The sequence below is a fragment of the Blennius ocellaris genome (genome assembly GCF_963422515.1).
Source record: "Blennius ocellaris genome assembly, chromosome: 11".
Classification (NCBI taxonomy): Eukaryota; Metazoa; Chordata; class Actinopteri; order Blenniiformes; family Blenniidae; genus Blennius; species Blennius ocellaris.
Window position 1 is genome coordinate 27967220 of NC_137660.1, and position 27977 is coordinate 27995196.

General features: G+C 42.3%; 1 protein-coding gene across 1 annotated transcript in view; it reads right to left on the bottom strand.

The window, feature by feature from the left end:
* The window catches only part of brsk2a (BR serine/threonine kinase 2a), a gene marked incomplete at both ends in the record, with an annotated part of 123252 nt that overhangs the window by 56863 nt on the left and 38412 nt on the right, over nucleotides 1-27977 (bottom strand). Inside the window, 1 exon segment of the mRNA XM_080504794.1 lies at nucleotides 547-641. Coding sequence (XP_080360920.1) covers nucleotides 547-641 — 95 coding nt within the window.

Here is a 27977-nt window from a genome sequence, read left to right on the forward strand (position 1 = left end):
ACGACTCTCTCGACGCCTTCTTGAGTAAATGGTTGCCGCTCGTCAAAGACGATTTTCGACGATTTAAGAAAATCTTGCTTTATTAAGGCTGAAGTCTAAAAAAAAAACGAGGAAAGAAATAGCTGTTTTGTGGCTGTGCTCTCGCCAAGTAGGAGACGAATCAGCAGGAATTGATATTTAAAGGGTGAATAAACAACTTTGAGACGCTGCTTGTGTGAATCAGCGCTGAAACTCATTCATGTCTCGAAGATTATTCTGTTTGCTGAAGCCTTTTATTAAAAGATGCATGGCAACTCTTGTATTATAGATCCCATTTAACATCTTTTAAATGTTTGATGATATTTTTATTTACTATGTTTTATATTCTCTTTGCTCTTATTAACCCCCCCTCCCCCGACACACTTTGATCTTCTTCATTGTTTCTGCACTTTGCTCAAATGTGGCTTTACAAAACAAAAAAAGTTCTCCTTCAAAAGTCAAGTTTGCTGCAGGTCGTCCCAACGCCGAACGGCATGAATAAAAAATGGAGGAAAGAAAAGGACGTACCTTCATTAGTACCGACTCGCTGAGTTTCTCCCGGTTCACGATCTTGATGGCGACTTTCTGGCACGTTACACAGTGGACTCCGAGTTTGACCAACCCTGGACAAAACGAGACAAACAACAGTTTCAGGTCAAAGACATCAAACTGAATCAAATCTGCTTTGATCGCAGGAAGAAAGACAATAATTTAACAGTTTTTCTTTGTGTTTTGCGTGTCTGTTTCCATGACAACGGTGACCCAGCCACTGCAAACTACAACTTTTTGAACACACTTGGTCTCCGTGGAACTGGGAAAATGCAATTGCTTGGGGGGGGGGATTGATCGAACACTGTCACCATGGAAGCAGACGCAACTTTTTGTAAAAGCTCCAACTTTGTCTCTATGGAAATTAGGGAAAATGCAACTTTATTTCAAAAAAAAAAAAAAAAAGCTCAGAAAAGAGTTCTTCTGCTCAAGTCAATGTACAATAAGAGCAACGTTTTCGTCTGTCCATACAAATGTCCGTAAACTCCCATTGTTAATGCGTATAGCGTATAATTGTCTGCTTCATGTGTGCGTGTGGTTTTATTACAAAATACAAACAAAACAACAGCACCCACTTGTGGCCTGGCATGATAACTACACTGTTTCCAAAATGGTGGATGAGAAAAAAATTATGTGTTTTCACTGGAAACGTTGTAAGAAGGGATGGCATCATGCAGGGAATGAATTTAACACATTATGACAAAAAAATAAAAGTCATAATACTTTCTAAAAACGAATGTAAATGGATAAATTTTTGATGACAGCTTATCTACTCGTGCAAGCTTTCAAATATTCATGCAAAAATCCTCTATGCACATAACGTATGTAATCTTTGCTTTGAGATTGATTTAATCCCAGGAAGTCGTCGCAGTCAAGTCTGATCTTTTAAGTCAGAAAGTTAATTCTCTTTAATCTGAATTGAATTAAAAATCTACATCGCCTGTGTTTTCTACAGGAAAACCGACGCCAGTAAAGCAGTTTATTATTTTTTTTCCACCATATCCTGGTGGGAATTCTCCCCGTAATCCAGAGTAAAGAATCGCACATTATCGTCTAATGAGGCTCCAATCAACACCAGCAAAGAGATTTGAAATATTTAACACATTCAACATTTTACAGAAGCTGCAGACTGTGTGAAATAATAAACACATCGGTATCGTCTGCGCGTTGACGGTAAAACGTCTCGTAATAGTAATATTAACGGGATTAATTTAAAATTTAGATTTTTTTTTAATCTCGCGCTGACGATTAAAATGCATCGACTTGACTGATGTGAAAATGCCCCTGACCTCGTAACGACTCCTGAAGTGTCCGGCGTCTGTTCAAACTGCCCTCGGGGGTTCGTTCGAGTCATAAAGTCAGCGAGTGTTGGGCCATTTGTGTTATCGATTCTCATAATGTACTGAAACACTGTAATGCGGGAGCGTCAGGTGAAGTGGCAACAAACAACGGCCTTATAATAAATTTTTAAAAAAACAAACCCCAAAGGTCAGCCTCTGGAGGAGGAGATAATTATTGACTATTATCTTGAGGAGAGCGATCAATGCAGCCTCATTTGGAGCGCGATGTTCACGCAGGTCAGCACAATCCAAAGAGCTCCAGAGATGATTGACGAAATGATAACAAGACACAAGAAAGGACAACAACAAAAAAGCTGCAAATAAACATAAGAAAAAAAAAAGATATTAAGGAGAATATGCAGAGATTACTGGAAATTTGCATGGAAATAAAAGTTTAACAAAATATAGTGATGCTGTGTAAATAAAAATAAAAATAAAAAACCTAGGTTGAGGTTTGCATTTTGACTTCACAGTTAGAAACTACTGGTTTGATTATTTTGGTGATTTTTTTTTTGTGTTCATTACAAAAACAAGACAGCACCTAGTAGTGGCCCGACATGAAAACTACATCATTTTCATTGTTTTGGTTGTTTCCCAGGAAATGAACAAAATGTTACCATGTAAATTCAAGACTTAAAAAAACAACAAAAACAAAAACGATGTGTTTTCATGTGAAATGTTGTGTAAACAGATCACAGAACAGGAATGTGGAACTCGTTTTAGTTAAGGTCCAAAATTACATCTAAAGTGAGCCGGATCGGTGAAATAAAAATTTTAAAAGTTGGAGTTTTTTGGGGTTTTTTCTGCGATTATGGCATTAAACATGAAGAGAATGTCTATATTTTCACAAAAACCCAATAATTACAAACAGCGTGTGACTGATCGCGTCTGTCTCTTAAAGTGAGTGTAGGAGATACATGGACATTCAAAAAAAAAAGAAAGAAAGCATATGCAGGCGCATTTACTGTTTCTGCTTTCAAGTGTCGTAAATGTGAAAATGAAAAATGCAAGCTCGACAGAAATGCCTCCCTCATGTCCTCCTCCCCAACCGGCAGCCCAGTGAAGAAAGTGAAAACGAACAAATAAAAACACGCGGCAACATCATGAACAGATAAACTGCGATGCCACTTCTGAAGGACGCGCCGGCGTCAATATTAGCAGAGCAAATAAAAGCCGGCGACACTCGGGGAGCGACGTGAGCGTTTGATGCTCCCGTCGGTTCTGCTGGGATTCCCGTGTCAAAACTCGCACAAATCCTCTTATTTGCCTCGTAACCACAGAAGCTTCGCCTCGCTGAACGTCCCCCAGGTGTCTCCGGCTAAGTGATCAGTCGCAAACGACGCAGGCGGCGGCGAAGCGCCCGGGAACGAAGCGCCGTTTTCTGATACGGCGGCGCCGCGACGACGGCGACAATCCATTTGTTCTGCCGGAGACCACAGAGCGACGCGTTAGAACCGCGCTCGCATCAGACTGATCACCTACAAACTGAAACAAACACAGAAAACAAACACCAGTTCCTGATTATTGATGCCCCCCCCCCCCTCCCCCCCTCCCCCCTCCTCCCCCTCCCCCCCACCCCCCATGGCCGTGGATTCAGCAGCGCCGTCAGAGACGACAGAAGATGATTTTGAATTTTGGGGAGACGGAGGCAGAAGAACTGTGGTAATACGTGTTTTTCTTTGCATTTTGTGCGTCTGTTTCCATGACAACGGTGCTGGAGGGGACAATGAAAACGACAACTTTTTTGTGAAAAACGTGCCGGCTAACCACGGTGGGGGAAACGGGGCGGGGGGGGGGGGGGGGGGGGGGAGAAACTTTTCTAAAACACTGGGACTACTCCTCCAATTTTAGAAAACGCTCAGTATCCATGGAAATAGGGGGTTTATGCAACTTTTCGAAAAACAATACTACTCTTGTCGCCGTAGAAACGAGGGGTGCGACTTCTCTGAAAAATCGTTTATACGTTAAATACGTTTTCTTCTTCCCACTCCTTTTCAGGTAAAACTGGAGCTTTCTTTCTTTCTTTTTGTTTTTTTGCCTGAAATAAATAAATAAATACAATTTTAAAAATATATATATTTTGACAGTCACCGTAATAACAATCCAACCTGCTCGTCGCAACCTGTTCTCCTGTTATTAATGTCTATAATGTATTGTTGTCTGCTGCATTTGTGTGTGTGTGTGTGTGTGTGTGTGTGTGTGTGTGTGTGTGTGTGTGTGTGGTTTCAATACCACAACAGCACCCACTAGTGGCCCAACATGGAAACTACATCATTTTCCAAAAAGGGAAACACAATAAAAGAAAACGGGACTCGAGTTGCAGCCAAGACGCGTGTAAGAGGGGAAACAAACTTTGGAAAACTACTTTTATTAAATCTATTTTTAAAAACAGCAGGTCACGACGGAGGGAAAAAAAAAAAAAAAAAAAGTCCTGCGGCATTTCCGAGCGACGGCGAGCGACTGAGTCAGGTTTCCACCTCACATGTCGGCGTGAACCTGAGTCAGCGAGATTCCAGGAGGAAAACAGGAGCGGCAAGAGGACAAAAAAAAACAAAATGCAGAAGGAGATTGCGTTTGAGGGGTTAGCGCATTATTCATACGACAAGTTGGGAGGAAATGAAGCAATCATGGCGAGCGTTGCGTGGGGGGAGGGGGGGGGAGGGGTGATGCAGAGGATGACGAAGACGGTTTGGGGAAGGAGAAGAAAAGAAAACGCTTAAAAAGAGGGAGATAAATGATGCAGTTGTTGGAAAAGAGAAAGAGGACGAGGCGGCGGAGGAACAACAGACGGGCCCATTAGGCTCCCGAGGCTAATCGCGTGTTAATGGCTTCCATACAGGAGCTCATGAGTCACGATAAAGACATTAAAGAGAGAAATATCTGCCCGCAAACACATGAAAAGTTAACTGGATTATTTCACCCTCGCTTATCCATCTTCCCCGGCGTTTTCCTGAACGGAGGACACATCATGGCGAGAACACGAGACCTCACGATTCTTACAAAGCGCTTTGTGTAAAGGCCGAGCCTCTTTGATCTTCAATGGCGACACGGAGGGTTACGGGGAAAAATGTTGAAATCATAGGCAACCGAAAAGAAAGTACAGTTTATGAGAAAAATTGATTTTGTGCATTCAGTTTTTTAGTCCTTTAAAGTCAGCACGTTTTTTTTTTTTAACAGTTTCTATAGCCAAAATGTACGGAGCCCCAGAAGGGACATGGAGAAAGAAATAAAAAAAAAAAAGAAGAGGAAAAAAAAAATATATATCTACGCAAAAGCATGTCCTTTCGCTAAGTACTGCTTGAATGTCTTTATATTTTAGGCCGATTTCAAAATAAAACTCAATAAACCTCTTGTACGTTTGGGGGTCCTCCGTTAGCTTTAGCTTCTCTCAACAACAGTGGGGGGGTACGGTGTCTCTGAAAGGACAAACTCAGTCAATCACATACACGATGCGCATATATAACAATATAGTTTTGCAAGATCTCGCAAAAGTTATTGCGAGATCCCGAGATAGTTTTTTTTTTTTTGCTCTTCTTTTATTTTCTCCATATCCCTCCGGGGGCGCCGTAACAATGGGTATCGGTTGAAGCTCAGGATTATTTTTGCCTGTCCCTTGAATCTAAAAATCCTTCTTCTAACCCAGGGGTGTCCAACATGCGGCCCGGGGTCCAGAAGCGGCCCGCCACAGGATCTAATCCGGCCGCCATGTGATTTAAAAAACTTTTTTTTTTAAGTATAAATATGAAAACTGACAGAGGCTGATCTAAAAACACTAAATCGGCAAAAATGACATTTAAAACCGCCCTTGGTCAGAATTAATTAATGCATCTGTGGAGGTTCACGTGACGCAACGCCTTTCACAATAAAGGTGTCCAATTTATGTGAAGTGATACACTAGACACGTAAACTCAAAAAATATTTCCAGATGATGACAAATTGTTTTAATCCTGAATAAAAATATATCTAGATCCAGATATTGTGTTTTTTTTGTATTATGTATATTTCAGAATAGACTGGCAAATTCTTGCAGTTACAAAAGGATCAAAAGAAGGAAAGACTTTGACATTTGTTCATATCTGCAGTTTAATATGTTACTTTGACTTGTTGGGCCCTCCAGAGGTCAGATTAGGTTGATGTGGCCCCTCAACTAAAATGAGTTTGACGTCCCTGTTCTAACCTATAAAGGTCTTAACCAGCAGGCTCTGTCGTATCTTAAGGAACCCTTCGTCCCATAGATATACAACACTAGATGCCTGCGACGCGACGCCGTCTCATTACAGGACGAGTCAATATTGGGTCAGATAGACGTTCGCTGCAGAATCTGTTGACATGACTGTAATACATCCGCAGTCATAGCAACTCATCAAACTGCTCCGATAAGCGGTGACACATGCTTGATTTTTTTATTGGCGTACATGGGTAAAAAAAAAAAAAGAGAGTTTCTGGGAAACCACGCAATCGAGATCTCAAGCACATGACTGAAATAAAGCTCTTTCACTGAGCCAAAGCCCAAAACTCACACAGATTTGTTTTATTATTTGCTTTTTTTTTTCTTTCTCTCATCCGAGAAGGAATGCCAGTTTCCGGGATTCTTATTTCTTCTGCTCGCCGTTCTGGTTTGGTAAAACACGACTCTGCCCGCTACTGAACACTCGACTGGACATTATGTACAAAAGTACTGCGCTTTGGCAAACGGCGGCGCTGAACGACACCCACACGAAACGAGACGCTTCGGCTCGTTTCCGGGGCTCTGGAGGGCCGATGTTTTTAAACGTGAGCTGTGAGGGCCGAGGACGGACGCTCTTCACACGGTTCTGACTCAAATGTCTCAAATCTGGACGCGATATTAATAGTGATTTTTAGAAAAGTTTAGTTTTTTGTTTTTTTGTCCAAAAAAAAGAGTTTGAAACTATGGAAGCGTATCGCTTTCATATGAAGTTTTTTTTAATTGACTCAGTTTTTTTTAAATTAATGACCTAATTATCTCATAATTATGGAATTTTTTTTTTCCAAATTTTCCTTTTTTTTTTAAAAGGTCTGTTTTTCTGAATTTATGGAATAATTATCTCATAAATTCGGAAAAACAGTGGAAGAAAAGGCAAAATCAACCTAAATGTATCTGGTGTTTTTATGTTTGTTTGGTTCAAATCTTGTATTGTGGATTTTACAGGGGACCTGTTTATATGAATACGCCTGAGTGAACTACCCACATTGCATGTTTCTTTTTTTGTGTGTCTCTTTTTCAATTTTTTTTTAATAGTTTTTGACCCTTAATATGAAACTTTTTCTAATAAAAATGTTCTAATGTAGATATTTAATATAAATATTACTTGTTACATGTCATGAGCCACTGTCTATTATTTGATCTTTGCTTTCATATATACAATTTCTAAATAAATATCACATGCCCAAAAAAAACATTTTACAATTCTGTGTATACAAAATAGAAATATAAACTTAATTTTTTTTAATTTCAAATCTAAACAATGCTAGAAGTGTATTACTTAGATTACACATGTGAGAGGTACATTTAAATTATTTTTATGCATTTATTAACTAAACATTATATATTATCAGATACACGTTAGATATTAGACCATGGATATGAGTACATGTCTCAGAGAGTAGGAGTTAAGCACAGCTTATTTTAATGTACCATGTATTTGTAATTGTGTTATTTTCATTGATGCATTTTATTTATATATATATATATTTATATATATATATATATTTATATACGCTTTTCTTTGCGACACTGGCATCCATGAGGTTAAAGATCAATACTGATTCATTTCCATCTGGAAGCCACTACAAGGACGGGAGAGCACAAAAGCTGGGTGTGGGGGGGGGGGGGGGGGGATGTTCCCAGTTGAAAACCTCGCTCACTTTTTAAACTTGATCTCTGAGAAGTGCAGGAGGGAAGGCGGGAAAACGGCAGCGGCTTATTCTGGCTTAGCTTTCGCTCCGGGGAGGCGGCAGCTCTGAGAAGCTCGCCGCCCTCGGGCTCAGATCTGCGAGCTGCTTTTTCCGCTTCGGCGCTCCAACCGCCCGAAACGCTCCGCATTGCTTTAAAAAATATGTTTTTTTTTTTTTAAGGGAACACGATGTGGTGCGACGGGACGGAGGGAGTCCCCGCCGCGGCCTCGGTCACTTCCCACCGCAAGACCTTAAATAGATTAAAAAACCAAACACCATCCTGCTCAGTGCAGGTTGGATCACTGCTTCACTCCATTTCTGTGTTGTTGAACAAACCTGTGGGCGGTGACCAGAATAGCTTAGCGCCGTGTTCCCTGTAGCTACGCGACACAATATTCTGCAATACATGTCATACAGATCACATGCAAGGGACGGCACCACCGCCTCCGGGGGAGGGGGAGGGGGAGGGGGGGGGGTTATCAAAAAAGTAAAATTTAATTTAATAGTCTTACTAATAGCAGGTCAACCACCAGGGGAGATTGTGAAATTTAATTTAGAAAGTCCTGTCGCCGTGGAAACAGGGAAACCACAACTTTTCCAAAACACGCCGGTTACGTCGCCATGGAAACGGGGGGGACAGCACAACTTTTCAAAAGCACTCTCCTTCGCCGTGGAAGTGGGGGAAACCACAACTTTTGAAAAAAAAAAAAAAAACAACACTCCATCACCGTGGAAACGCAACGTTTCCAAAACACTCCAGACTCCGTCGCCATGGAAACGGAGGGACGGCACAACTTTAAAAAAAAAAAAACTCCTTCGCCGTGGAACTGGGGGAAACCACAACTTTTGAAAAACACTCCATCGCCGCGGAAACGCAACTTTTCCAAAAACACTTCCGACTCCATCGCCATAGAAACCAGGGGACACAGCAACGTTTCTGAAACGCTGCTCCTGCCCCATAGCTCTTAATCACTTGCCCAAAAGAATGTACGTTCTTTTTGTCTATGACGTGTTATTCTCTGTTCCATGTGTGTGTGTGTTTGTGGTTTCATCACAAAAACAAACAACAGCACCCACTGGTGGACCCACGCGTTCACTACATCGTTTTCAGTGTTTCCGGGGTTAAACGGGGTTGAACTCTATGAGCACGACTCAAACTTACATAACAGAGGCGTCAAGAGAGGAGACGAGCTTCTCTCTTTTTTAGCTCCGAGGCAAAAAAATCTATGTTTTACATTCTGGGAGAGATTTGAGAACAATTGCCCAAAGGCAAGGTTGAGCTAAGGGATCTACTTTGTGGGTAACAAGCGCTCTGATTGGCAGAATTATTACGATAATAATAAGTATTTTCTCTCTCCGGCCCACAGAAGCTGAAATGTGTCTCCCGAACTAAAATGTGTTCGACACCCCGAATATAAACTTTTGTTTTTAGAACCGATAAGTAAAAAAACGCTGCAGTGTTGAGTTATGTAATAATGGTGCAATATGTAATAACGTAATACATTTTCAACTCTATGTAATAAAGTTTGGCCGCATTTCATAATAATGCAACATGTAACAGGTTATTACCAAATGCAGGAGCGTAAAGCAGCATTTATAATAGTGCAATATGTCATGTGACACATTTTCAGCCACATTTTGTAATAATCTGCTGCGTCATTTGAATAAACCTTGTCAGATTTTGTAATGACTCGTTACGTATTGCGACAGTTATTAGAAATTGTGGGTGCCCTACATATTTTTTTTTTTTTTAAGAAAATGTCAAAATTTAGTGCATCATGTATTAAATCATCAAAAGAAGCTTTCCAGTTTAACTAGGATTTATTAATAAAAAAAAAAATTAGTGAGATGTTTTATTGCTCAAGATGAAATCAAAAGTACATTTTCATTATAATGGAGAATTTGTTCACTAGCAAGAAACACCACTAATTATTACTGACATAAAAAATTATGCTCTGAAATTTAGCAGGACATAAACGCCTGCGACCTGTATTGTTACTTTATGTAATTATTATAGATACAAAGTATAAAAACACAAAAACAAACATTTATTACATTGTTGCCTAATACTGCTGTAAACACCTGCGTTGTGGAACAACTGTAGCAAAATGTAACAAGTTATTAGATAATGCCGTGTTGTTACATATTGAGTTGAAACAATGTATTACATTATTAACATATTGCACCGTTGTTACATAAAGTGGCGCTACAGACTTTTTGGATGGAATTGAGGAGGAAACGGGGGTGGGGGGAAGGTGGGGGGGGGGACTCAGATCTATTTTTAATGTCTCTGACTGGGGATTGGCAAAAGGAATGTATAATTACAGCCTCATGAATGATGCAGCCGGGATTCTTTTAATTAGCCGCCGCCGCTCGATGCGGCAGACGGGATGGACCCGAGGCCACGCCCATACCCGGTATTCCCCAGCAGCTTGTGTACATGTGTCACCTTGTGTACAACATGCGACTTCTCCGGGGAGTCAAACGCAGAAGAGGCGAAGAGGCGGTGCCGGGATGATGAAGCTTTAGGCAGAAAGTCGGTGTTTTGGGCATTTTCAAAAAGTTGGATTTTCCCGTTTACATGGAAATTGAACATTTTCAAAAAGTTGTGATTTCCCCCGTTTCCACAGAGATGGAGAAGAAGCATTTTCAAAAAGTTGCGGTTTCCTGTTTGCATGGAAAATGATTTTTCTTTTTCAAAAAGTCCCCCACCCTGTTAAAACAGAGATGGAGCATTTTCAAAAAGATACATTTTCCCATTTCAATGGCAATGGAGCTTTTTCAAAAAGTTGTGATTTCCCCCATTTCCACAGAGATGGAGAAGTAGCATTTTCAAAAATTTGCAGTTTCCCGTTTACATGGAAAATAAGTTTTCAAAAAGCTACACTTCCCGTTCACATGGCAATGAAGCATTTTCAAAAAGTTGCATCTTCCCCCAGTGAGAATGGAGAGGCAGCGTCTGGCGGGAGGACGGCGCTGCAGTTCTCCAGTCTGAGCGAGTCGGAGAAGTAATTAACGGAACCTTCCTCATCTTTAATTCACTTCTTTCTTTCTCTTCCAGCAGAAACAGCTTCGTTATCAAAACCGGAACGAGTCTGATGAGTCTCCATCAAACGTCCAAATCAAGACCGAGATGGACGGTCGAAGCTCCGCGGGGGGAAAACGTCCCCCGTCCAAGTTGGAACAGGAAGTCCGTCTTCTTCGTCTTCACAGCTTTCATTTGGGAGCTCATTTCCCGTGGAGACTGGAGTCTGGGAGAGGATATCGGGGGTAATTTGACATCTCGCAACTCATTCGCTTGTTGATTGGGGGTTTAATTGGCAGTGGGGGGAGGGGGGGGTGGGCAACTGGCATCGGCAACAAGCCCCCAACGAGGGATCATTTTCTATCGCATAAGAAACGCCGCGTAGATGTAGATGCCACCAGGTTTCTGAGACGACGTCCCGCTAATGTTGGACTGGGGACCGTTAGCACGACGTTTCCGAAAAGTTTCGTTATTTACACTGCAACATTTTGAAAATGATGTTCTTTTACCCAGCAACAACGGAATTGATGAAAGTGACGCGGGAAAATTTTCAAAAAAGTTGTGCTTTGCCCCGTTAAATTGGGGAAGGTGCAACTTGTTGAAAACGTTCCGTGTCCGTTTAAACTGGGGAGGGGTGGAATTTTTGAAAATGTTTTTTTTTCAGTGTAAATGGGATAATCCAACTTGTTGAAAACAATTCATCTCCATTTTACACAGGAGAAAATGCAACTTTTTGAAAATGCTTGATTTCCATGCACAAATGGACAAAAAGCCAACTTTTTGAAAATGCCCCATATCCGTTAAAATAGGGGAGAATGCAACTATTTAAGACGCTCAACTTCCATGTAAATGGAAAACAGCAACTTTTTGAAAATGCTCCATCTCCACCTCTGTGGAAAAGGGGGAAATCACAACTTTTTGAAAATGTCTGATTCCCATGTAGACGGAAAAATCAAACTTTAATGTCCATTCAAACAGGGTGAAACTTCACTTTTTGAAAAGGCTCAACTTCCACGCAAACTGGAAAATATGTTTTTGAACTTTTTGAAAACACCCCGTCTCCACTTTGTGGAAAAGAGGGGAAATCATAACTTTTTGTTGAAGGAACCATCTGAAGGAGAACGTCTCTCACCCCCCCACATTTATCTCTCCAGCATCTCATCTTCTCTCCATTCCTTCATCCCTCCGGTCAATCAGTCACTCTTCCATCCCCGATTCCTCTTGTTTTTGTTTAATTCTTTTCTCTCCCTCTCTTCAACCCCCCCCCCCCCCCCCCCGTCATTTTCCCTGGGAGACAGAAGGAGAGATGGCTCTGCTGTTGCGTCGTGTGTGTGTGTGTGTGTGTGTGTGTGTGTAGCACACGTGTTCCAGTGAATAACGTCCCGTTGAACAAACAAAAATAAAAGTGTTCTTTGAACTATAAGCTTGATCAATAAACTATACGCTGTTCTAATTATCTGTTTCAAATCTCACTAGCGACACTGCCTTGCACCCCTCCCCCCGTCCCCCCACTCCCCCCTCCCCCACACTCCCCCTCCCCCTCCTCTCATCAGCAGCCCTAAACTTTCTCCAGACCTCCGGCGTTGTCTTGTTCATCTCCGAGGCCATCAAGCGGGGGAAAATACTGCAGTCATTAAAATGATAATGATACAGTCAGAGAGAGACTGACGACGTATCGATCCGCCGCTACGCCTCCTCCATTCCGCGGTGCCTCACAGCCAGCTAATGAACACGACCGCGAGCGGCTTGGTGTTTTCCGTCTTCGCGGAGACCGGCACAACTGCCGTGGCGCCACGATTTGGGTTCGGCATTCATCACAAAGATGAGCTCAATTTCACCGCCAGCGCACCGGATCGGTAAAATAGAGCGAGGATAAATGTTATATTTATCAAACGCTGAGTTTTGTTTTGTTTTTTTGGCTTTTTTGTGATTCAGATAATGAAAATATCTCTATTGAGACAAAACCAAACAATTACAAGCGACGCTTACTGCAATCTCAACGCAAAGCCAATTTTAATGAAAAGTTCTGGTGCTGAATACTGTGATAGTACACAAAAAAAATTTTAAAAACCAAAACCGGTTGCACTAGCTTATTAGCCATTAGTGTATATCGATGCTAACTGTGAAGCATTTAGCTCACTGATTAAACCATCACCCATGCCAATGCGCTAACACCGGTGTTTTTATGCAAACTGGCCGAACCGAGATATTAGCTGCGAGCTCCGGAGCTTCTCCATAGCGACAGGCGCCGACTTCCTTTGATCTCCTGCATAAGGTGCCTCTCCCATCCGCTTAGTATGGGACATTTTTTTCGGGATTCTTCCGAAAACAGTTAGCTGTGTACGTCCCAAAATCGATTGGTCCTTGGATGATGACAAATCATCCCTAAAGATTTCATGCAATTTGGATTAACTTTTATATTTTTGCAAAAAATTGGTACAAACCAATTAAGACAAAAACATAACCCTCCTCCGATTTTTGTCGGCAAAGGTAATTAAAACAAAGTCATCAAATCAGTCACATACAGACACTAATAACACCTACAGTGTGTGTGCGTGTGCGTGTGCGTGTGTGTGTGTGTGTCTAACAGCTATGAATGAATCTGTCACGATGGCGTGACGCATGTTGCCCTGCCGGGTGATGGATGTCCGCCAGACAGTGCGGACATGCAACATCGCTCGGAAATCAAAGACAGAAGCACGGATTTGAGTGAACCGGCCTCTCCACCTCTTCCCCCGCATCCTTCGCCGGTGAGCTATTGCCCTTCGTCGGGGAAGAGATTCCTGATAGGAGAAGCTGAGGCTCAAGTAAAAAAAAAAACAATTTCCGTATTCCCGTGTCCGTCCTTCACATGCCCGTCTAATATTGAAGTGAGTAACGCGTGAGCAGCAACTGCCAATCAAGATGTCAGCGGGGCTGACGGACAACACTCTGCGCCGCCGCTGGCAGGTGGAGAGGAGGTCTGAGGAGGAGGAGGAGGAGGAGTTCATGTCAAGGGCTTGGCGAGTGGATGACTGGGTCTGTGGCGGGAAGGGGAAGGGGTGGGGGGGTTCCTTATGGCGTTGCTATGGAGACAAGATGGCGAGACAAATGGTTTATGATGGACACTGATGGGTGGTCCACAGCAAAGATAAAAGAGCAGGGGAGGTGTGGGTGGGTGGGTGGTGGTGGTGGTGGGGGGGGGGGGTATATACCAATCATCCACAACATTGCCCAATATCATGTACCTGAAGCAAAGTGGTTTCATGGTTCATGCCCAGAACATTCTACAGTTTTTAGATTTAAATCATTCCCAGAACCTTCTAGTCAGAGGTCATGAGAGAGACACTCGTCCTCAGCAACCGTTGGTCTTTGTCACATTGACCCATCGCCGACAAGAGAAAGACAAGATATCCACTAATCAATGGTTAAATCTAAAACCATAACACTGACAACATTCTCCAAAGACGACTGAGTCCTATGAAAAGACGCCTGCTCATCATTTATACCGACAACGCTGAACCTTCTTGATATCCATAAGACACCAAACGAGACGATGAGTCATCGCCTCGCGGTTAGAGGCCACTGCCTTTCTATCACACCATGTACATTAGGTGCCCCGTGTGAGGTCACAAACAGCCCCTGTACTGTGTACCCCAACACTCTCTATCACAAACTGCTGGAGTGCTGCAATCCACCTTGTGTCTCCAGTACAATGCTTTGATGCCTTTGATGCATTCAGACCAGGGTTGAGGGTTTTTGAGAAACTCACTCAAATCCTTACACCTGCTCATTTTACCCGGCCTTCACATCTGCAAGGTGAAGGTGTTTTTTTTTTTCGAGGTGTTTTCACACTTGCTCTGGCTTATCGTTTCTGTTTCACTGCCGTACCTCATCCCCATTCTGTCTCCTCCCCTATACACTTGTTTCTTTTCTCTTTCCCTTTTTTTTTTTTTTTTGCAGGCGCTGCAATTACATCAACCGCTGTGGTTTCACTGCGGAGACGGAAAATAGGACAAGTCGATGAAACAAAAAACGGTTTACAATAAACCATCAGGTGAGACAAGAAAGCAGAACATATATGTCTGCAGGACATGCTAGTGAGGTTAATTTTGTACAACGTCATTTTTGCATTTTCGTTTCAGAAAGCTTTTGCTTTCTTATGGAAAGGCTTCGAAAACAAACAATGTCCATTTACATGGGAATAGCAGAAACACTTTAAACTACATAGTAAGCATGCTAAGCCACAAGTGGGAACTGTTGATTGTTTTTGTAATGAAACCACACACATACGCAAATGCAGCAGAGAACAATCCGATATAAACACAAGTTGTGAGACGACTAAGTTGGATCGTTATTATGGTGACTGTCAAAATAAAAGTACCAAGCAGCACTTCAGGAAAGTTGCGTGTTCCTCATTTTTGCAGAATCTGAGCATTTTTGTTAAGTTCCACAACTTGATGAAATTAACCTCATCCCCCCCCCCCCCCCCCCCTCCCACCACCAAAAAAGCAGCTGTTTCATTTAACATTTATTCAATAATCAGCTCTAGACAATTCTTTGCACCTAAAATTCTCTTTTGGGACCTCTACAAAAAAAACAAAAAAAAAAAGTTTTCAGATTTCATTGTTGATGCAATAAGCTGGTATTTCACACTAATCCTGCGAGTTGCACGAGAATCTGCAGTCTTCTACAGCGATTTATTTAACGCTGCCGTGCAGGAACAGTCCCAGTTCACGATAGAGCAGGAGGCGTCAAGCCCCGGGGCCCGCGAGGCCAAAACCGGCCAGCAGGGGGCTCCCATCCGGCCAAACCGCCTTGAAAATGGTTCACAAGTTCAAAAGATATAGCCATTTAAAAAAAAAAAAAAAACATGTTTTAAACAAATATCTCAAAAAGAACACACACAATACTGAGACCCAAGCTGAGGAAGTCGGCATGTAAAACTACCCAGAATGCAACAGGTATAGGAGAGGATTCTGGGACATTTCACTGTATTTTGCACCAGATGGTTTCCTCAAATTTGGCTTTATGCTGAGATTGTAGTCGTTTTTGTTTTTTAATTGTAAGAATACTATTATTAAAAGGCCTTAATGAATGAGGGCTTATGGATGTATGTGCGAAAACTGTGATGAGTTAAGCATCAGAAATAAGAGCTGAGGAAAGCGAATAATTAAAAAAAAATAATAATTAAATGTTTATTTTCATAATAAACCTTTTTAGTTCTCTGTTTATGGTCCGCTAACAAAGAAATCTACAGGACCTCCACGTCCTAGAAATGAGCAAAGATGGAAAAAAATCATTAATAATGTATAGTGAGTTCATGTCGACATTTTCCTGACGTACACTTTACGTCACGACACAGATAAACTTTTAACGGAGTAAGTTAAAGGTTCTTTAAGCTTTATTTTAGCGGTTCGCTCCATGAAATTGAGCTGCATGACGCCACTGAGCTGAAATCCGTCTGACGGCGCCGCTTGAGGCCGGCACTCCGTCAAACACATTCACAACTACGACTGTTTGCACAGATACTCATGAAGCAACAGAATTATAGCGTCAGCCTTGACACGACAATTCCTCCGTTTCAATGAATAAAATAAAGAAAAAAAAAAAGGAAAAACAAGTCATATTTTTGACTTGTATTGTGAAATGCTGCGAGTCTCAGCCGGAGCTGTTCTGGTTTCCTCACAGCCTCAGCAGTCGGATTGAAAAACACCAGAACTGTAATTCCAAAGAAAAAATAAAATTGGGGCAAAATATTGTATCGCTGCTGAATTTCAAAACGGTTCTCCTGTGAATGCCGGGGGGTTTGAAACCGCTAAGAGAGAAAAAAAAAAAAGCACATTTCCACGGAAAGTAAGTATTTCTCAAGGTCTGATGTTTGGTTCAGGATTTGTTCAGAGGAAGCTTTTTCAATAAGCGCTATTTTATTTTATTTTAATTTTATTTTATTTCTGCAGCCGGCAGCTTCTTACCTGATGGAGGAGTCACAGGAGCACATTGAGATGGAACGTCGGGGTTTGTGAGTGACGAAAGAGTGGAGAATACACTGAAAAATGTCGTTTTAAGTCACGCAGGAAATTATGATCCTTACGTGGGGTTTTTTTCTGGTTTTTTAAAAAATTATTTATTCGGTCAGTGTTCAACAAAATCAAATAAGCAGAATCAATTTTTCTTCCAAAGATTGACAATTTGACAAACCAAAAGGGTTTAGGCTGAAGTGAAACACGGATTTCGTCGAACCCTGTTAACAAATCAAAATATAAGATGTAGCGAGACTGAAAGACTTCACATATAAAGTGAAAAACATAATAATATTAATAATAATAATAATAATAATAATATTAATAATAATAATAATAATAATAGTAACAATAGCAATAGCAATAATAATAATAATATTAATAATAATAATAGCAATAATAATAATAATAATAATAATAATAGCAATAATAATAATAATAATAATAATAATAATAATAATAATAATAATAATGGAGAAAAAGGGGAAATAAAAAATAAATAAATAAATTGAGAAAGAAAAAAAACTTATATTATAATTCAGTTTGAAGTTTTGGTGCATAAAAGAGAAAATCTAGTATTTTAAGAGAAGATGCAACACCGAGACCAGAGCCGATCTGTCCATTAAAAAGACAGAAATCGAGCATTAGCCTCAAGGCCGCGCTGTCAGGAAGCGTTTAAAACAAACAACACAAACACCCACAATGCAACAGCCGCAGGAGAAGATTTTTAGGGCTTCTTGTGTTGAACCCGGGAAGAAGAACATGCGAACGTCATGAGAGACTCAAGATTTCCCACTGATGTCGGACTCATTGTGTTTCGGTTCCAGACGAGTCGGAACAATGGGCAGAATAACCGACGAGTATAAACCAAAGACTCCTCGTCTGGACGAATAATAATAATACATAGAGAAAAGGCCATTTTGCCACAACGCAGGACAGATCAGGAACGGTATCTGCTGCCGCCCTCGAGTTCTTAAAGTCCTAGTGAAATGAAAATTCGACCTCCAAAACACTCTGGCTGTCGCTTCTAGGGGCATTTTTTATGCTAACTGGCTGAAGGGTAAAACGTTAAAACACGGCAATCTGAGAGAAAATAGCCGATAAACGTTGGTATTTCCTCTGCTGGGCGGAGCTTCTGACAATAATAGAGTGACATCACAAGTTGTGCACACGCCCAAGTTGTGTTTACATTATGGAGGATCAGAGTTTTGATGACGAAGAGGCTGAATTTAACCATATTTCATCATCATCATCGTTTCAAACCCAGTGATTGATGAAGACGACACAGAAGGTCGTTCTGCCATCGGTGACCCCGTCTGGAACATGTTTGAGGAAGCAGAAGACGCTTCGCTTTGCCGACTGCGCGGAATCACCGAAGATGAGTCCAGGTATTACTTGATCGTCTACTAGCCGCCCGAGCTAGCGGCTAGCGGCTCCCGCCGCCCGTGCTCCTTTTCTCCTCTCTCGGTCTCTTCCAGGCTCAATCTTTCATCAAGGCTCATAAAACGCCGACTATAACTTCAAAACACTGTTAAACTTGGATATTTAAGAGGGAAACAAGCCGATATAAACACAACAGATCGAGATCTGCACAACTCGTGACGTCACGCCCACGAAGAAGGATTCCCCCGACTTCCTCGGCTGGAGATTCAAAATTCAAATAACTTTGTTATGCGACAGCAGTGGTGGGGCAGAGTCGGAGGAACCTTACAAGTAGAACCCCAACTATCGTTTTTTTTTTTTTGCAAAGTAGTGTTTTACATTTCACTAGGTCTTTAAGGTGACGCTGACGTTAGGACGACCCTGTGAGGAGACGCGCATGCAGGCGGTGGATTTACACTCCATTACGTCAATCACTGGACTTTGCTCTGAGCGGCGAGGGGCCTCATCCCCTCGCTTTCCCCGACGCCGACGATCGCTCATCGCCTGTAAAGCACCGCTCCTCCAAACACACACACACACACACACACACACACACACACACACACACACACTTCCAAAATAAAACAGGCTGTTTACCGAGCCAGAGAATCCCGAACGGAATCACATTTTCTCATTTCAAAGGCTGTTTGAAGTTCCTGCACAGATGTGGCTGTCTTCTAGTGCTATGAGAGAGAGAGAGAGAGAGAGAGAGAGCGAGAGAGAGATCCCTCGCTTTCTGCCCCTGTCATCAGAGGGAGAAAGTTCCACGAGGCGACCTTTTGAAAAAAAGTTGCGGGGATAGTCGGAGCGGAAGGCAAAAGCAAGCTAGGCAGATATTTAAGTGGCGCACACACACACACACACACACACACACACACACACACACACACACACACACACACACACACACACACACACACACACACACACACACACACACACACACACACACACACACACACACACACACACACACACACACACAAAAAGAGTCCCGTCGCCGTGACGACGGAGTTCAGAGCCACTGACTTCCTGATGACGCTCCGACTCCATCTCTGTGGAAACGTGCAACTTTTTTTAGAAATGGAAGGAAAATTAACCTTTTTCTGAGACGCTGCTGATGAAAATTCTAAAATCGTATACGTTTTTTACTTGTAATGTCGTCGTGTGGCGTTTTCCCCATTATCGCATTTTCCTTATTCTGAAGTGGTTCCGAGTGCCGAGAACCCGAAACACACTTGAGATGGTTCATTTAGCTGGAGCCTTTTTTTTAACTGTAACAGCGGGAAACGGTGGAGTCGGTACCTTTTTTCTAAGTGTGACCAAATTCAAAAGTAGCGACAAAAACAAGAGTGTTATAAAATGTTGCACGGCTCCTCGTCGTCTGTACGTGTAAAAAAAAATATATATATAAAGGAAGATATGGGCTGATATAAAGAGACAAGTAACCAGTGTGTGTGTGTGTGTGTGTGTGTGTGTGTGTGTGTGTGTGTGTGTGTGCGACTGGTGTTCCACCTGAGGTGAGGCACCTGATCGGAATCACAAGCGTCTGATTGGTGTTTGAAAAGGGGCTCAGGTGCATCTCGCTGAACTGAGAGGAGAACCGCAGGGAACCAGGAGTCCCCGCTCTGACACACACACACACACACACACACACACACACACACACACACACACACACACACACACACACACACACACACACACACACACACACACACACACACACACACACACACACACACACACACACACACACACACACACAGCTGTGGTTCCATCACCTCAGGGGACTTTACATCAACTTCCATTCATTTCCAGAAGACAACTTACTTTGAGTCCCTTTAACGTACATGTGAGAGTAGAGTAGAGTAGAGTAGAGTAGAGTAGAGTAGAACAGAGTAGAGTAGAACAGAGTAGAGTAGAGTAGAGTAGAGTAGAGTAGAACAGAGTAGAACAGAGTAGAGTAGAGTAGAGTAGAGTAGAGTAGAGTAGAGTAGAGTAGAGTAGAGTAGAGTAGAACAGAGTAGAGTAGAGTAGAGTAGAACAGAGTAGAGTAGAATAGAACAGAGTAGAGTAGAATAGAACAGAGTGCAATAGAATAGAACAGAGTGCAATAGAATAGAACAGAGTGCAATAGAATAGAACAGAGTAGAATAGAATAGAACAGAGTAGAGTAGAATAGAACAGAGTAGAGTAGAATAGAACAGAGTAGAATAGAATAGAACAGAGTAGAATAGAATAGAACAGAGCAGAATAGAATAGAACAGAGTAGAATAGAATAGAACAGAGTGCAATAGAATAGAACAGAGTAGAATAGAATAGAACAGAGTAGAGTAGAATAGAACAGAGTAGAATAGAATAGAACAGAGTAGAATAGAATAGAACAGAGTAGAATAGAATAGAACAGAGCAGAATAGAATAGAACAGAGTAGAATAGAATAGAACAGAGCAGAATAGAATAGAACAGAGTAGAATAGAATAGAACAGAGTGCAATAGAATAGAACAGAGTAGAATAGAATAGAACAGAGTAGAGTAGAATAGAACAGAGTAGAATAGAATAGAACAGAGTAGAATAGAATAGAACAGAGTAGAATAGAATAGAACAGAGCAGAATAGAATAGAACAGAGTAGAACAGAATAGAACAGAGTAGAATAGAATAGAACAGAGTGCAATAGAATAGAACAGAGTAGAATAGAATAGAACAGAGTGCAATAGAATAGAACAGAGTAGAATAGAATAGAACAGAGTGCAATAGAATAGAACAGAGTGCAATAGAATAGAACAGAGTAGAGCAGAACAGAACAGAACAGAACAGAACAAACGTTTTAATTTAAAATACATTTTAAAGCAGTGGTTGTGGCTGCTAAACAGTCCATATTTGGGGTTCGATGTCTTGCTCAAGGGCAGTTCCACAAACCAAAACCAAAACTTTCACACAGTCAGACGACCACTCTCCCAGCAGAGGCACAAAAAGGTTTTAAAAAGTGTGTTGCTCCAACCGGCCAAGAAGTCAAACCCTATATAGTGTCATCAGGGGGTTTCAGCCAATCACAATCAAGGTAGGCTCCTCCCCCCCTTTGACTCCTCCCACAATTACTCAGCCCCGCTCTGGCACATGGCGCCACGAGAGGAAGTACTTCCTCCTCTCTTCCCATAGATGGGCGTGTGTGTGGGCGGAGCCAGTCCAGCTCACACAGACACAGCAGATTCTGAATGCAGCTCCTAGGATCCGATATTCTAATGGAGTTGGAAGATCAAGAGAAAAGCTGGATTTGGGGGGAATAAACCTTCATTTCCTCCGTGTTTTGACCTTCCAGCTCCTCCTCCTCCTCCTTCATCATCTCACGACACAGACGGGGGGGGGGGGGGGGGGGGGGGGGTCTGCTTGATCTTATTTCATGGTTAACGTGATCGCCAAATTTGCGAGATTCGTCGGATTCAGGCGGCGTGTGTTAACGCTCCCCGCTACGACTCCGGGTTAATGCTCGATGGCTCTGATGCCGAATTGATTTGTACAGGCGACGTTTCCCCTCAACTGTTTACTCTGCGACTTCATGCTCCACGCTTTCCTCTCCCAGATGACTTTCTCTTGTTTGCCGAGACAAGTTTTATTTATTTATTTCCCCCCCCCCCCCCCCCCTTTCCTCCCTCAAACGTGATTAGAGCGGACTGACATCCACATAACCTCCCCGAGACAAATCTTGGGGAATAAAATCTCGCTTTCTGACACGAGCAAGAAAATAAAGGCCCGACGTCTATTCAGACTCCAGCAAACCGCCATTTCACTGATCCGGTCCGAAGAGGCTCGATCAGACGCGCTCACGTCAGCGAGTGAAGAACTTTTGACTTTCCCGGTAAGAAAAGAAAAGAAAACCAAAAAAGAAAAAAGAAAAAAGAAAAATCTCTCCACTCGACAGAAAGACACTGTGGGACTTTGAGGACATGAGACGTTTATCTGTGCATATGGAGACACGGCCTGATTGTGTGTGTGTGTGTGTGTGTGTGTGTGTGTGTGTGTGTGTGTGTGTGTGTGTGTGTGTGTGTGTGTGTGTGTGTGTGACAGCTTTCATTAGGACTCCAGGGGCTAATTGGCAGTAATGGGGTTTTGTTAACACCATTTCTCACTGTCCCATAGATAAATAAGTGTGTGTGTGTGTGTGTGTGTGTGTGTGTGTGTGTGTGTGTGTGTGTGTGTGTGTGTGTGTGTGTGTGTGTGTGTGTGTGTGTGTGTGTGTGTGTGTGTGTGGGGGGGGAAAAACATCCGATTCAGTTTTTCCATCCTCGCCAGCGGTCAGATGATGAAGAGAAAGAAGAGTTTTACTCGACTTTACAGGCTTTTTTTTTTTTTTTTTTTTTTAATCCCCAGATGAAGGAATTCATTAAGTTTTCGGAAGAAACGAATCAGACCCCCGTTTCCATGGCAACCTCGTTTCCGTGTCAGGAAATGTTTCACGTTTCCACGGCAATGTTTTGAAAATGATGTCAAGGAAACAGGGGAGGGGGGGGGGTTTAAAAAAAGACAAAAATGATGTATTAATTTTGGACCACTAGTGGGTGCTGTTTGTTTGTTTTTGTAATGAAACCCTCCCACACACACAACTCGTAGCGTTTTCAGTGGTTCTGACTCGACGAACATTTTTTGCATTTTCACCTGAAAAACGTCACGTGAACGGAGCCTGAAACGATCGGAAAATTTCACGGTGGGAGCCGTTTTCAAAAAGTTGTGTTCTCAGCAGTCCTGAGCAATGTTGTCAAAGCAAACAAGACTCTGAAATTTTCAAAAAGTTGTGTTTTCACCTGATAAGCGTCACGTGAACGGAGCCTGAAACGATCAAAAAAATTCCATGGTGGGAGCCGTTTTCAAAAAGTTGCATTCTCAGCAGTCCTGTGCAATGTTGTCAACGCAAAAAAGACTCTGAAATTTTCAAAAAGTTGCGTTTTCACCTGAAAAGCGTCACGTGAACGGAGCCTGAAACGATCGAAATATTCCACGGTGGGAGCCGTTTTCAAAAAGTTGCATTCTCAGCGGTCCTGTGCAATGTTGTCAAAGCAAACAAGACTGAAATTTTCAAAAAGTTGCGTTTTCACCTGAAAAGCGTCACGTAAACGGAGCCTGAAACGATCGAAAGATTCCACGTTGGTAGACATTTTCAAAAAGATGCGTTCTCAGCGGTCCTGAGCAATGTCGTCAAAGCAAACAAGACTCTGAAATTTTCAAAAAGTTGCGTTTTCACCTGAAAAACGTCACGTGAACGGAGTCTGAAATGATCGAAAAATTCCACGGTGGGAGCCGTTTTCAAAAAGTTGCGTTCTCAGCGGTCCTGAGCAATGTTGTCAAAGCAAACAAGACTGAAATTTTCAAAAAGTTGCGTTTTCACCTGAAAAGCGTCACGTAAACGGAGCCTGAAACGATCGAAAGATTCCACGTTGGTAGACATTTTCAAAAAGATGCGTTCTCAGCGGTCCTGAGCAACGTCGTCAAGGCAAACAAGACTCTGAAATTTTCAAAAAGTTGCGTTTTCACCTGAAAAACGTCACATGAACGGAGCCTGAAACTATCAAAAAAATTCCACGGTGGGAGCCGTTTTTTTCACCTGAAAAGCGTCATGTGAATGGAGCCTGAAACGATCGAAAAATTCCACGGTGGGAGCCGTTTTCAAAAAGTTGCGTTCTCAGCGGTCCTGTGCAATGTCGTCAAAGCAAACAAGACTCTGACATTTTCAAAAAGTTGCGTTTTCGGCCTGGAAACGGACAGTCGAAGCACCAAAAATGTCATGTCTCCACATCATGTAAATGACGTTTTCCCTGGAATTTTTCATGAATTTCCCATCCATCCTTTTTTCCCCCCCTCATCTTCTTTTCCCACGTCGCCTGATGGAACACGAGCTTCTCTCTTTGGCTGGTCGACTGAACGCGAGGTGAGAAAACTGTAAAGCATTGTTTTTTAAATGAATTTAGTCTAATGCGGCACATCTCTAGGGGCTTAGCGTGTCCCAGGTGTGTGTGTGTGTGTGTGTGTGTGTGTGTGTGTGCTGGAAAAGACCTCGGACGCAGTGACTCGCACTAACGTAAATTACACCTACCAGCCCTGCGCCGCGCCGCCATCCAACCTCACGCATAGCGGATAACTCACGCTTTGTCAAGCTGGAAATTTCCCATTAATTCCACACAAACACGCACAATCCATGAAGGCTTTTTTTTTTATTCCTCCCCAGTAAGCATTATATTCATTACATTTAGTTTGGGAGTGCCGCCCCTCCCCCGCCCCCCCTTTCCCCCCCTCCACCACGATCGATTGAATTGTGGATACAACGAACAGTACTCTCTCATTTGACTTGAGTAAGTGGGTGACAAATAGGCCCGCCAAAAATCAATGAGGGGAATTATGTATACACAGAGGGAGGAGAAGAGCGGGGGAGGGGGGGAGGGGGAGGGGGGGGGGGCAATGCAAATGACTGCACTGCACTGGCAAACCTTGCAAGCATGCATGCGGCCTGAGCCACGCAAAACACAAAGCAAACGGAATCCGTATCTCAACAAATCCTCGAGTTAATCTGCATCAGTGCGATGTAACAACGGAGAATACAGAAATACTCGCACATACATGATTGATGTGACGTATTATCTCGTCGCCTGACACCGCATGTCAACGCATACAGTGGAGCACAAACAAAAGTGAGACGTTAAATCAATTAAGACTGCGTTTCAATGAATCCTGACTCGATAATGTACAAATGTCATTTCCAAAGCTCGAGGACACAAAGTGACAGTTTGTTGCCTTTTGTCGTCCCATCAAATGATTTGTCACATCTCAGGAATAGAGACGAGCCGGCGCCACTTTTTTTAAAAAGGACAAATATAAGTACGACGACTCCCCGGCCGTGATTTCCGGATTATAAGCCGCTACTTTTTTTTTTCCATACGCTTTGAACCCCGCAGTTCAAAGGAGGACGGACTTCATGAGCTTCGTCATGCCGACAACACATTGGTGGTGCGTTCAGGTGCATCATGTAACTCCGACTTTTGTTTTTTCTTTAAAGTTTATGTATGTATGTATGTATGTATGTATGTATGTATGTATGTATGTATGTATATATATATATATATATATGTGTGTGTGTGTGTGTGTATGTGTGTATGTATGTGTGTATATATATATGTGTGTATGTGTGTATATATATATACATATATACATATATATATAAATAAATAAAATGATATGCATGTAGTATATTTTAGCTTTTGTAATTATATATTTATATAGATATTAATGAAGTGTATATACAGTATAAATGTATACAGATATGGGTGAAATGTATATATGGTATATATTTATATAGCGGTATTATGTAATTATAAGGATACTTGTGTACAAACTAAAGAATAGGTACTAAGGGGTTGGAAATTTAAAAAGTTTTGGACTTCTTCCCACTCCTTTTTTCAAAAAATGCCGTTGTTTTGTTATGTATTGGCTCTTTATTTGTTTATTTTTATTTTTTCTTTCTTTTGTATGTACAAAAGTTACTTTTTTTTAAATACATGTCCAAAAACAAATTCATTCATTCATTCATTCAATTTAGTGGGTATTTAATTAAGCTTCATTTATATCCCATATATAAATGATATGCTGAGACTATACGTTGACCACGTCCACATCCCGGGACCCGAGCTCACCGTGTAATGAGAATATCAGTATTATTTTAAACACGTTTAGCATGTAGCATTGCCGGCGCGTGAGCTCCGAAACTCTTTCGCAAACTCTTTTCACATCTCGCATGTAGCATGTAGCATTTAGCATTTAGCACGGCTCGGCGTATAATCCTCCTGGATCCTGGAAGGTGTTTTTTTTCCCGAAAAGTTCCGCTTTACGCAACGAAACATTACCCTTTAGTGCGCGAGCGTGGCCACAGTCAGCTGACCCCCCCAAGGGTGGATAATGGACGGGAGGAAAGACACCATTTTGGAGAAATTCAGCCTTAATTGAGCCGTTTCATTGACTAGGAGGGGTGGGGGGAGGGGTGGGGGTTGGGATCCTTGTCTGATGGGGCTGGTGGCGATCCTGTGGCTGCTGTCCAGCCGGGGAATGTTCAGAGGTGGCCGCCGTCCAACAACAAAGAGCAAAAAAAAAACTAAAACTAAAAAAACAACCAGCAGGGATTCATTAAAGTGGCACCGGTGGGATTGTCAAACACAAACGCCGGCACAGAGAAAATGTTTCAGGCAGAAGTATAAATGGATTCAGGCGCATAAAAAAAACAACAAAAAAAAAACGAACTGGCAAGGAAAGAGTGCTGGTATTCTCCCAAACGACATGGAGACACCATGTGTGTGTGTGTGTGTGTGTGTGTGTGTGTGTGTGTCCCTGCCCTCATTAACCAGCGCTGTTCTGCCTCCGTCCCCACAGGAGGGGCTAATCGGCGCGCGGTTCTCAGATTGCCACCAACAACCACCAAACACGTCAACCAGCACCTACACACACATTCTTCCTGCGACGGTTGACACGCGCGACCAGGAAATTCTGCCTCCGAGGGGAGTCCTGCCGCCCGCTAATGGAGATACAGACCTCCCTCCCTCCCTCCCTCCCTCTCTCTCTCTCGCTCGCTCGCTCAGCTTGAAGGGTTGTGTCAACACTCACAGACAAACATCACTCTAAAGGAAAGCGCAGCCCTCGTGTCCACTGAGATACGGAAGTAAAAAAAAAAATGATCAGACGTGTGACGGGAATGTCTCTTTAGTCCAGGGGTGTCCAACATGCGGCCCGGGGGCCAGAACCGGCCCACCGGACCATTTAATCCGGCACCATGTGATTTTTTTGAAGTGTGAAGTATAAAAAAATGAAAACTTGACAGAGGCTGATCTGAAAACACTCGATTGGCAAAAATGACATTCAAAACCGCCCTTGGTCAGAATTTGACCCCCGACATTAATGCGTCTGTGGAGGTTGCATAACGCGACGCCTTTCACAATAAAACAATGAGTCCAATTTATGTGAAATGATACTTTAGACACATAAGCTCAAAAATATTTCCAGATGACGACAAATTGTTTTAATCCCGAATACGACACCAGATACAGGCGACTGAGGTTTTTTTTTAATTTTTGCAACTATAATAGCATCTGATTTAACTTTCATATGTATATTTCAGAATAGACTGGCAAATTCTTGCAGTAACAAAATGATCAAAAGAAGGAAAGACTTTGCATTTGTCCATATCTGCAGTTTAATATATTACGTTTGACTTGTTGGGCCCCCCAGAGGTCAGATCAGGTTGATGTGGCCCCTCAACTAAAATGAGTTTGACGCCCCTGCTTTAGTCCCTAATGATGGAAACTGAACCAGAATCTTTCCTATGAGGCGAAATTTAATAGTGAAACACGTTTGAAAATTAACAAACGGCTTCAAGGGAACTGTGCGAATGAACCTGCCGCTAATTGTTACATCTTCAAGCTGTCGTGTGGAAGATTAATAGGGGGGATTATGAAGTCCTCTTGATTGTAAGGGCGATGACCCTACTTTATGTCTTAAAGGTCCCATAATATGCAACATTCACTTTTATAACAGTAATATGTTTCCCCATAGCCTGTGCACGAGGCACAGGAGTGAAGAAAGTCTCATCTACCTCACTTGCTTGCTCCACTTTTTATCGGACGACGAATAAGAGCTTTTCCCTTAATGACATCATCCGGGGAAATGGCCCCT